The sequence below is a fragment of the Paroedura picta genome, chromosome 5, assembly GCF_049243985.1.
Source record: "Paroedura picta isolate Pp20150507F chromosome 5, Ppicta_v3.0, whole genome shotgun sequence".
In the NCBI taxonomy this organism is placed as follows: Eukaryota; Metazoa; Chordata; class Lepidosauria; order Squamata; family Gekkonidae; genus Paroedura; species Paroedura picta.
In genome coordinates, this window is record NC_135373.1 from 45,439,851 (window position 1) to 45,452,316 (window position 12,466).

Below are 12,466 nucleotides of genomic sequence, written 5' to 3' on the forward strand. Positions count from 1 at the left end.
TGAGTGATTGGTCCCAAGGTCACCCAGTCAGCTTTAATGGTAGGCCTGGGTCTTCCCATATCTTTGTCCAGCCTTCTAGCTGCTGCACCACTCCTAACATGCAACTTGATCTTGCCATAGAATAAGGAGGCCGCTAAAATGCCATCAGTGATCCCTTTCTAGTCCAGCCTTTCTCCACTTTTTTACTGTTGAGAAACCCCTGAAACTTTCTTCAGACTTCGAGAAACCCCAGAAGTGGCACCACTGTGCAGAATATGATTGGGAAACTCAGCTGTACACACAAACACCTGGGTCTCCTCCCTTTCCCACCCCCTCCAGGCCTATCATTGGTCATTTTGGGAGGGGGGGGTGGGTCAGCATGGCCATATACGGTCATAACACTCAATAAATGTTTAACAATTTAAACATATATATTCAAAATTAACTCCCACCCATTCAGGAAGCCCTTCTAGGGCTGCCAAGAAACCCCAGGGTTTAACAAAACCCTGCTTGAGAAAGCCTATTCTAGGCTCTTGCACCATTCTCCCTTTTGGACAGCATTTTTTCTTTAATATGAAATGTGTGCTAGGGCTTTAAGGATGAAGCCATTGCAGCTAAGATTTGTTACAGCCAGTGGGCTGTAGGAGTTAAGAGCAGGGATTCCCAACCAGTGGTCCACGGACTCCCACAGGGGGTCTGTAGCCTTTCCCCTCATGCCTTAATAAACTCAGCCACCAGCTAGGGAACTGGGAACTGACCACTCCCCTTGCTCCCTTCCCCCCTTCCTGAGCATGAGTGAGTTCTCTTGTGGGTTCTGCATCTCAGAGGGGGCAGGGTCTGCACACCTATTCCCATCTTAAATCACCTCCTGTCCCTCCCCCCCCCCAACTTCCTTGAGCCTGCCTGCGAAGGCAGGTGGTGATGTCACTTCCAGTGACATGTCACTCCGGGCACATGGCAGGCATGTACAGCCAGTTGACATCCCTTCTGGTGCTTCTCAAAGACTGAAATATTATTTCAGGGCTCCTGCACGGGGGGGGGGGGGGAAGCTTAGGTTAGAATGTGATGCTTCACAAAGTCCACTGTGTGACTGGGGGCCAGTCACCCAGCCTAACATACCTCACAGGGTTGTTGCAAAGAAAAGTGAAGCAGAAGACAACATAACATAACCCATTTTATGTCTCTACTGGAAAGAAAAGAGGGTGAAGTGAATAAATAAATAAAAGCATGTGCAAGCAATATATACTGCACTTTTTGGATGAACAACACTGTCTGGCCCCTGCATCAAACTCTGGTTCATCTACCAAATATAACAATTCACAGTTGAATGGAAACCTGTTTGTCCGCTTCCTTCCTCTTCACCACTCCAGAAAGACCTTATCCTCTACTTCCTGCAATCTCTAGGGCAGAGGTGTCAAACTAATTTGTTACTCTCTCCAACACTCCTCTCAATGTCAAACTGGATAATAAGCATTCAAAGAACTTGAGAAGTAAATTTTCCAATGTGTAGTAGATTGTCCAATTTGTATGGAATATCATGCAGCAGTAGCAGCGCTGGCCGCTTGATTCTACACCACGCCACCACCTAGGTTAGTGGTGAAGTAATTAAGAACAGCAGCTTCTAATCTGGGGAGTCGGGTTTGATTCCCTGCTCCTCCAAACGAAGCCAGCTGAGTGACCTTGGGCTTGCCACAGCACTGAGAAAACTGTTCTGACTGAGCAGTAATATCAGGGCTCTCTCAGCCTGACAGAGTGTCTGTAGTGGGGAGAAGGGAGGGTGATCGTAATCCACTTTGACTCTCCTGGTAGTGAAAAGTAGGGTATACAAGCCAACTCTTCTTGTCCAACCGTTGCTGACCTGCAGTAAGTGGAGGGAGGGGGCATCACGCCTCGTCTTTCTCAGCCTTTGCCGCCATTCCCACCACCACCGCTATTTCACCTCAGCCTCCCTTCTTCTTTCCTTCTACTTCTTGGCAGCATTGACCACACGCAGCTCATGCCGTGTACCAGCTCACCTCTCTCTCCCTCACACACATCAGCCTTCTCCTCCGTTCCGCCCCTCCTACCAGTGGCTTGGAGGCTGGATAAGAGCCTCGGATTGGGCCAGTTCCAGCCTACGGGGCCATCTGATTAACACTCCTGCACTAACGGGCGCCAATTACCTAGAGGGGGAAAATGTCCTGACAGGGGTAGTCAAACTGCGGCCCTCCAGATGGCCATGGACTACAATTCCCAGGAGCCCCTGCCAGCGTTCGCTGGCAGGGGCTCCTGGGAATTGTAGTCCATGGCCATCTGGAGGGCCGCAGTTTGACTACCCCTGCAACAGCTTGACCGTGACGAAAGACGGCCGCCTGGATCCCGCGCGCCCTCCCTCCAGGGTTCCTTGCCTTTTGTCTCCGCCCACTTTTGTTGACGTCACGCAGAGAGCGGAAGTAGTCGCCGCGAAAACAAGAGCGAAGATGGCGGCGTTGGAAGTGGGCGACGGTCCTTCGCTTCCGATGGTAAGGGAAGGGGAGAAAGAAAGTCTGTTATTAATTCCCATCGTTATTTTTTTAATTTCTTTAATGCGGTTCTTTGAATGCCTTCTATATTAGAAGGCGAGATCGAGCCCCTATAGTGGAACCTGGTTCTCTCAACGACATTTGAGTCCAATGGCACCTTTAAGACCAACAAAGTGAAAGGTGCCATTGGACGCACATTTTGTTGTGCCGCTTCAGGCCAACACGGCTGCCCACTTATCTGGTTCTTCCAGATTCTGTTCTTATATCCTCAGTCTCCCAAGAAGGCGGTGGGGGGGGGGGTTAAAATACGGTATTTGCAAAATGCTAGATGGCGGTCTAGGTTCTTCCTTTCTTCTTCTCCTGTCCAATGAATTGGTTATGTTTATTTGTCCTGGTCGCAGCTTTATCTCTTCCCTATCCACCAGGGAGGGTGGCTTGAATAGCTCTGTCTTAACCTTGTGATTTAGGCTTTGGTGTCAGATTATCTGTTTCTGGGTTTCTTGCGGTGTGTGTGTGAGTTGGTCTCTAAATCTGAGTCTCCCCAGTAGTAGTCCTCTGGTCACTATGTCACATTATCTTTTTTTTTTTGGGGGGGGGGAGATTATCCAGTTTATGGCTGTCTCAGTGGCAGAGACTGTGTCACTTAAAATAGTTCTGTGGTCTAATGTCTACATATTAACCAAGCAGTCGTGTGTTCACCTCTTCCCTTCTATGTGGTTTCTAATTTTTTTCTTCTTAGAATCCTTCTTGGGCTCTTGTGATGGCTAGCCCCATGCCTCTCCCACCCCTTACTCAATTGTTTTTTTTTCTTTTTTTGCATTCCACAGAACTGTTAATAAGGAAATTAATGTAAGGTGAATGATAGAGGCCTCTTGGCTAAGGACAGCAAGAAAATGTATGGGTACAGTTGGGGAGGGAAAAGTGATAAGAAATCATAAAGTCATGAAAGAATAGCTTAATGCTGGATGGTGGGAAGTTGAAAAGGTGGGAGCAATTTATTTTATTTATTTTTTCAATTTTTAGCCCAAAAGGCTCATGTCAGGTTATGACATTTTAAAAACCCAATAAAATACCCCAAAAAACAATATAAATTACACAATACCCATACAAAGATCCAAGGTACAAGATAGATATAGATATAGAGAGAGGAGGATGGGCTGTGAAGTGGGGTGGTGTACCTATAGGGTGGTGGTGATGATGCACAGCTATATACCCTAGGCAAGGTCAACCTTGGCTGGCACTTGGAAGGGCAGCCTCCAAAAAATGCCAGAGTCGTAATGTGAGGGCAGGCAGTAGCAAACCACTTCCAAATGTCTCTTGCCTGGCTGCCAGACAATGTTAGGATCTTCTGGTCATGCTCACACATGCCATATAGTAAATACATCAATATTAATGGAAGCAGAGAATGTTGTTGTATTAGAAAAAACAGAGGAACAAGCTGTAAGAGTAATTTATATACCATGAAAGAGTAAGATGAAAAACAGCTCAAGAATTGTAGGAGATAGTGCAGTACTGTGTGGTAGCCTGGGTTGTAGAAAACATTGCCTCCCACTCATACAGCAACCATTCAGATTTTCTTGTGATCTTTCCAAAAACTTTAGAGCAAAGAAGGCTAAAGGAAAATGGAGAAAATGAGGGGAACCTCCTAAAGGTGCATGAATGCATTCCAATGCTATGGAGAAGGAGGAAAAATCACAAAGCATTGAGAAGATAAGCCATGCAGGAGTCATCATTATAGAGCATTGGTGGGGGAGACTACAGTAAATTCCTTCCCAAGTGTTTCACCTGTTTGTTTGCCTTTGCAATCATAAGCAGTGGTCAGTCTATGTATGATGCCATAAATCATCCCAGAGTGCTGTAACTGCACGTAGCCCTTTGGTCTGCATAGTACTGGAGCCAATGAGTAGCAGATTACTCTTACTATTGAATTGCTTTAGGATGCTTTGGACTGATCCTGCGTTGAGCAGGGTGTTGGACTAGATGGCCTGTATCGCCCCTTCCAACTCTGTGTTTCTGTGATTCTATGATTCTAACTATCCCTCTGTTTTTACAACTGAAGAATGCCTAAAAAATTACATTTATTGGATAAGGAGATTCCCTAAAATTAAAGTTCCTCTGCCTTAAATCATTGGGGGGGAGGGGATAGCCAAAACTAATTTACTGAAGAACCTGCTGCTTCTTTAGCTGTACTTTGTAAAGCAGAACTTCAAAGTAGATGTTTTCTCACATAGCATATTTGGTTGAATTCCAGACCTCCCCTGACATCTCAGAGGATCCTGGTTCCATTATAATAGAAGATGCAGCTGCACAGAAGAGAGAGGAGCGTCTTAGGAAATTCAGAGAGCTTCATTTGAAAAGGGTAAGCTCACCATCAGCAGGTTTGGTGCTTCCACCTCTGGCTTCTTTTTGCTTGCCAGGTTTTGTAGTAACTACATTATAACTACATTGTAGTTACTCCATTATAATAAGAACCTTTATTTTTGTAACCCACCCTTCTTATGCTCAGATCAGATAACACAATCAATAATAAAATTTTAAAATCCACATAAATACAAGAAAACCATTCTTCTTATATAGCCCCCAACTAATTCATGTTTTGATTGGGGGATCCAAACTTTAAACAATCCAGTCTCAGACAGTGAGGTCAGCATCTCTTGGAGGCCTGTCAGGGCCCCAACTGTATGCCTGGTTGAACGGCTCTGTTCTGCATACCCTGCGGAGTTGTTTAAAGTCCCACAGGGTCCTAATCTCTCCTGGAAGAGATCAAGACTAGACAGGGGGGAAAGGGTCCTTTGATTTTAAATTGCCTCATTAGTCCAGTGCTAGTTCTCTCATGCAATATGGTACATCTCCAGCAATGCACTTGTTACTGCAGAAGTGCAGAGCATGGAGGAGGGGCCAGTTAATATTCCCTTTTGTGGCCCTTCTGATCTTTTCAATAATTGAAACGAATCTGGGCCACAGTGAGCAAATCTGAGATCACATAAAGAGCTCCAGTCTAAGGTGTAATCCTACATGTAAATCTCACCTTTCTTCTTAACCACATTTTTTTAAAGGTCTCTTGTTCACTGAAGTTAAACATAGTGTTATATCTTTCATTACAGCAGTGATGCGTATTGCCCTAAACCCTGATATATAGCATAATGAGCAAGTTCTAAAAGTCTCAGATTTAACCTATACTGCCAACGAGTGGGTAGGGCTGGCATGTCTGCAAACAATATATCTGCATTTTTACTCCAAGCTTCTGAGTTGGATATATTCCTGCTCTGTAATAAATTAGGAGCTGTACAGCTCTTTCTCATTTCTGTGGTCTACACTAGCCAGCCTGTTGCTGATGGACAGGTCTTTCTGTATATGCTTGCATTTTAGAATGAAGCTCGCAAATTAAACCACCAAGAAGTTGTGGAGGAGGATAAAAGGCTGAAGTTGCCAGCGAATTGGGAAGCCAAAAAGTCCCGTTTAGAATGGGAACTGAAAGTGGAAGAAAAGAAAAAGGTAATGTTTGCATGTGTGATCAGTCTGTGCCAGTCAGAATGGTGCATTCTTATCCCCGTTCCAAAATTTCATCCCACCAGTGCTTCAGAGCATGCTATGGACCCCAGTTATCCATCTCCATGAATGTTCAGTTTGTATGCCCATTGGCCAAGGACAAAGTTCAGCAGATGCAGCAGTAATGTCTTACAGCCTGATCCTATGCTGCTTTACTGGAGAGTAAATCACTCTTTATTAAATGAGAATCCTGTTTACATATGATTAATATTTTATATAGCATCGTTGAATGCTGAATGCATCATTTATGTTTCCTTGGTAATCCCCAGGACCCTGTAAAGTAGGTTAGTATATTGTCAATCTAAAAGCAAGAAAAACAGCCTGGCTAAATTTGAACATGCAAGATTTTGCAATTTAATAGAATAAGATCATGATGGGAAATGAATATTCAAAATATCTCTGACCCACAATTTTGTAAGTATAGCACAAGTAGCTTTGGGTTTACTTATACCATATCATGGTCTAATTTAGGATCACCTGAAATGTTAAATGTAGACTGTGGATATTGGAAGAGAAAATTCTGCATTACTTTGCAAGCTGTCTTGCATATTTTTAAGCCTCTGGGCAAAACAGCCTGTTATGTCAGACATTTCATGATCAGATTGCCTAGAGTTTTCTGGAGAAAATTACAGCTGGGCTTCCATGGAAGAGCAGTGATTCAAACCTGGGTCTTCCACATCTAATACTCTAACCATTATACCACAGTATCTCTCAGCATGGTTATTCATTTTCTCCATTACTACATGCCTGATCCAGTATGCTCTCTAATTCCCCCATATTACATCAAAATATTAAATATTACAAATATATATATATATATATATGTAAATAAGAGCCTCTTGTGGCGCAGAGTGGTAAGGCAGCAGTCTGAAAACTTTGCTCATGAGGCTGGGAGTTCAATCCCAGCAGCCGGCTCAAGGTTGACTCAGCCTTCCATCCTTCCGAGGTCGGTAAAATGAGTACCCAGCTTGCTGGGGGGTAAACGGTCATGACTGGGGAAGGCACTGGCAAACCACCCCGTATTGAGTCTGCCAAGAAAACGCTGGAGGGCGTCACCCCAAGGGTCAGACATGACTCGGTGCTTGCACAGGGGATACCTTTACCTTTACCTTATATATGTAAATGGCTTAGGTATAGTTTGCCCCTTAGTGATATTTTGTGGAGGATATGCATCTTCTCAGGAAGATTCCCTAGGAGATAGATTTTGTACTTGTGCTTCAGCTCTCTGTTTGCCATGTCGTAGGAATGTGCAGCAAAAGGTGAAGATTACGAAAGAGTGAAGCTGCTAGAAATCAGCGCAGAGGATGCAGAACGTTTCGAGAGGAAAAAGAAAAAAAGAAATCCGGATCTTGGATTTTCAGGTAAGAGCTGAAGGGTCACTCTAGTAAGTTCAGCCTGTGAATGCGATTAAGACAAGAGTCATTAACATAGGCCAGCCCTGACCTGTATGGCCCAGGCTAGTCCAGTTTTGGAAGCTAAGCAGGGTCAACCCTGGTTAGTATTTTGATGGGAGACACCCAGGAGCTCTCCAGGGTTGCTACCCAGAAGCAAGTAATGGCAAACCACCTCTGAATGTCTCCTACTTTGAAAACCCTGTGGAATTGCCCCAAGTCAGCACTTTTCTCTACTACCTGAGACAGGCCTTCTGTTCAACAGCCATTTTCTTTGTTCCACAGATTATGCAGCTGCTCAGTTGCGTCAGTATCACAGACTGACCAGGCAGATCAAGCCTGACTTGGAGAAGTATGCAAAGCTCAGAGAAGAAAGGTCAGTTTGGCTTTTGTTTGGTCCAGCTTCTCAGTCGTGTATCCAGTTCTCCCAATTGCCTATGAAATCCCTTCTGTAGGTTGGAAGCCTGTGGATGACTGAAAGAGTAGCTGTCAAAACTGAGAGCCGTAACAACTCCTTCTGGCCTCCTCAGTATCTATGGCAGCCTGCCAGCAATCTCCAGCTTCCTCTCCATTGTCAGAAGAAGCCGGTGGCTACCAAAGGGTGACTGGATGAAAGAACAAACTGGGGACAGTAGTTCTAAGAGGGCTCAAAGCAGATTCTTTGTGGGTGTTGCAAGCTGTTTCTTTTGGTAACAGCTGGAGGCTTCTGAAGAGGGGGAGGCTAGTTTGCAGTGTGTGGATGTGAAGTACACATTTTGTCTCTTTGGATCGTACGCCACGCATCCCGGTTCAGATTGGAAGGTATCGGGCCTTGTGTGTCTTTATGGACCCTTAAAAGGAGGGTTTTTTATAGTAGGAAGTGGGCTCACATGTGTCAAGATACTTTGGCGGGTGGAACCATGAGAATGATTTGGTGTTTCTACTTTATGTGAACTATAGCAACAAAACATGGTGTCAGAATCAGAACTCAATTTTAATGGCTGAAGGACCTCTTTGGTTGAGTGGCTCATCAAATCTGTGGGCCATGGAAGCTCAGGCCACTCTAAGTCAGGTGTTGCAGCCCCTTATGGTAAACCAGTGTTTTATATGGTCTGTAGAGTCTGGGGATTCTGTGGCTTTTTCTTGACTAGATGTGGAGAAATTTTTAAAGGAGAGAAGCCCTACGTGGCTTAGGACCAGGTTATCTAAAGCAGGGTTAATCAACCTGTGGTCCTCCAGATGGTCATGGACTACAAGTTCCATGAACCCCTGCCAGCAAATGCTGGCAGGGGCTCATGGGAATTGTAATCCATGAATATTTGGAGGACCACAGGTTGACTACCCCTGATCTAAAGGATTGTCTTCTCTATGTTCCTGAGAATTAAGATCACAGGGAGAAGCATTCCTGACTGCCCCATCAATCAAAGATACTCATGTGGTGGGTACATGATAGAGGCCCTTTTCAGTGGCGGCCCCACAATTATGGAGCAGTTTCTGCAAGGAGGTGTGCCTGGTCTCCTTTGTCTTTAGGAGGCAGCTGAGGACTGTTTTACTTAAAACTGCATTTCACCAATTTCCCCCCCTCCTCTTTCAGTGGTGAAGAGTTTTATCCCACATCAAATAGCCTCCTCCATGGAACTCATGTGCCTGGTAAAGAAGGGGTTGATAGAATGGTTGAAGATCTGGAAAAACAGTAAGTAGTAAATGCCATTAGTGGCTGCTGAATTTCAGTACTGTGACTTCTTTGTTATTGACCAAGCAGAGATGCTGAAAGAATTGGATTGGCTGAGAAGAGGCAGAGCGGTGCGAGAGACACTGCTTGAATCTGGTGATGCTCTCCCCCCCCCCCCACTCTGATGCCATCCTTTTGACTTTGTAAGGCTAGTATAGGCAAAAAGTGTGCGTTTCCTTTGAATGTTCCCAAAACAGCAAGGACAATTATTTTTCTGCTTGAATTCTGCCTTTGGGTCTCCACCTGCTTCTGGGGATACTGAGCTGAACACTGACTCCTTTGTTTCCAGTACTGGCAGCAAGAAGAACCAATTCAGGTCCCTCCTTGCAGATTAACCTACTTGACGGCCATCTGTAAAACTCCTGGGGGCCCCATGTGATTGTTGGGCTATAATTTACACATCAGTGTTATGCAGGCATTGGTCTGAAATCAGTCGGTGTAGTGATTAACAACAGCAGCAGCGGCAGGTTTGATTTTCCACTCCTCCATATGCAACCAGCTGAGTGACCTTGGGCCAGTCATAGTTCTCTTGGAACTTTCACAGCCTCACCGCGACCTCACAGGGTGTCTGTTTTGGGGGGAGGGAGGAGGCAATGGTAAGTTGCTTTCAGGTAGTGAGAAGCAAGTTACAAAAAAACAGGTTGTCTTCTGCTGCTGTTAATGAAGAGATCTTTCACTGGAGTTTGGAAGGAGTCATCTTCCTAAAGAAGATTCCACATTTGGCAGGAGAGAACTGTGGGAAAATGAATGCAAATATGCTTATTTACATACACAAGACACATACATGAAAAGGTTGTCCCAATTTCTCTTCCAGAATCCAAAAGCGTGAGAAATACAGCCGGAGGCGTCCTTACAATGACGACGCAGATATTGACTACATTAATGAGAGGAATGCCAAGTTCAATAAGAAGGCCGAAAGGTTCTATGGCAAATACACAGCAGAGATCAAACAGAACTTGGAAAGAGGAACTGCCGTTTAGGCTTGAACGGCGAAGACAGCCACAGAGCCATCCAGAATGTATAAAGATCAGAAACTGACTTTTTAAAACTATTCAGTGAACTTCAGGTTAATGATAATTTATCAGAAGTTTCAGAAGGACAGTGGTTCGCCATACGCATAAATAGTTGCATAGCAGAGAAACTCAATTTTGATTTGACTGTGAACTCACAGGTGATTATCCCTTAGCAGTTTTCATGTGGAGGTACCTGAAATCCTGTTTCCAGTTCAAGATGTTTGGCAGATTCGGGTTTTTGAGGGACTAAGGTTTATGTGGGGAAAATAGAAGGCGCCTTTCTTGTATTATGAAATATTTTGATTTTTATAAAACTAAAGTTCTGCTGTAAAATGTTACAAATAGTGGCTGGATTAAATTATCCTGTTGTCTAAGCAAATACTTCTTTGAAATGTGGCGAAATTCCAGGAAAGGCAAATGAAAGCCCAAAAAAATATTTTTGGCTTTTAGTCCTGATTGTATCCACACGACCCTTTCTTAATACATCCTGATGCATATCCACATTTATAACTGACTCATCTTGAGTTTCTGTTACTTTAATGGGGGAGGGCAAAGCTTGGCCCATAAATATCATGCTGCTGTTCTGCAGCTGAAGTGTAGCCCCTCCATTTGCTTGTTCAGGAAACCTCTGAACATTTCCCTTCACAGACAGGAGAGGGAGAGAAACCTTACCTTGAAAGTCAAAGGACAGATTGAAGCCATAGGCCCACTACTATTCACCAGAAGTCTTTGCCTCTTTATGAAAGACTTGGAAGGATGTAATGGGATTCAGTTTAACAGAAGTGTGGATCCCCTTGCCTAACAGGAAGGGCAGGCCCCCTGTCCAAATTATGGAGTGCCTCTGAAATAATACCTGCTGACACTGAGGTTTAATATTTTTAACCTTGTATTTCTTTGATAGATTGCATTTTGTTGGTAATTGTTGCTTGGTCAACTGCCTTTTGAATTTATGGAGATACATGTAAGACTTTAAATAAACAATATGCTTCTACTGGTCTTTACTGGGACTAATTTGTAATACAATTAGCAGATTTCATATATTGGGAAGTTTGTGTTAGTATGCACACACGTTACTTGAATACTTTTGGTAGGAAAAAGGCTGAGAATAAATATCAGTCTATCCCTCCACAGCTAAAAACCTCACCATCTTTAAGCTTCAGAAACAGATGAGTTGAATACAATCACCAAGACAGCTGCCTTGGGTGAAGCCTGATGCCTAGTTTTTATGCCTAGCTTCCACAGACTGTGGGAATGCTTGCCCAGTGGAGAAGACCATTTTTTTTTCTTGGTTGGAGGAACTATGGTGCAACCTGAAATGAAAATAACCAATCTATATTTACTCTCCAGCACCGAGCACATGGGTGTAGTGCAAAAAAGTGGTGAAAGATGGTGGCCAATGGTAACATCCACCCTGAGAAAGAATTCTGTGTAGAGCTTGAAGGATTGCACATTGCCTTGTTATATTGGTTGGTCCAAATGAAGTGTTATGTGGACTGTGGTTTGTATGTTCCTATAAGGTACAAAAATATTTCCTTATATTTAAACTCTTTTTCAATCAAGCACTTCCCAAATGGAGAAAAACATTTCCTACAAATGGAATGTAAAACTCGTCAAAATACTAAATTTGGCAGAAAATTAAAGAAACCAAATTTCCTCAAGCAACTTCCCAGATAGAGTCCATTTCAACCTGAGTCTTCTTCAGGAATATTTATTTCCTTGTGCATCTCTGCTTCCCTGAGAATATGCAAGCATTTTCCTGGGCCTGGACATCTCCCAGAATGGCAACTGAGCTCCAAACTACAGAGGTCTGTTCCCTTGAGAGAAACTGACTGCTTTGGAGGGTGCAGTGCCACTATGTTCCCTCGCAAACTGCACCCCCCCCAAAAACACACACACCCTTTTTCCAAATCCCCAGGCCTCTCCCAGATAAGGATGCCAGTCTCCAGGTGCGGCCTGGGGATCCCCTGGAATTACAGCTCATCTACATGCAACAGAGAAAACGGCTAATGTGGAGGCTGGACTGCGGTCCCCTCCCGGCTCCAACCCCAAAGTCTCCAGGTATTCCCCAACCCAGAGTGGGCAGACCTTTCCCGGTCCTCCTCCTCTATCTCCCGCTGGAGCGCCTGATGCCCAAATCCCCATCCCTTCGTCGCCAGCTCTCTCCATCCCTCGTTCCCTCCCCTCGCTCGCTGCGGTCGAAAAGAAAAGGGGAAACGCTCCTTTCTCTTCCCCCCTCCCCCCACCCCCCACCCCCCACCTGCCACTCAAGCGCAGAAATCCCTCTCGGCTGCCCCGCGTGGTTGCATGTCACGCGCATGCCCG

At 44.6% G+C, this 12,466-nt stretch overlaps 1 protein-coding gene across 1 annotated transcript; it reads left to right on the plus strand.

Moving 5' to 3' along the window:
• Positions 1-2,301: 2,301 nt before the first annotated feature.
• On the plus strand, positions 2,302-11,135 carry SYF2 (SYF2 pre-mRNA splicing factor). Its single transcript, XM_077337644.1, has 7 exons — positions 2,302-2,480; positions 4,732-4,839; positions 5,850-5,975; positions 7,273-7,390; positions 7,706-7,796; positions 8,994-9,092; positions 9,946-11,135. The coding sequence occupies exons 1-7, from the start codon at positions 2,439-2,441 to the stop codon at positions 10,109-10,111; spliced, it is 750 nt and encodes a 249-aa protein (XP_077193759.1). The 5' UTR covers positions 2,302-2,438; the 3' UTR covers positions 10,112-11,135.
• Positions 11,136-12,466: the final 1,331 nt, after the last annotated feature.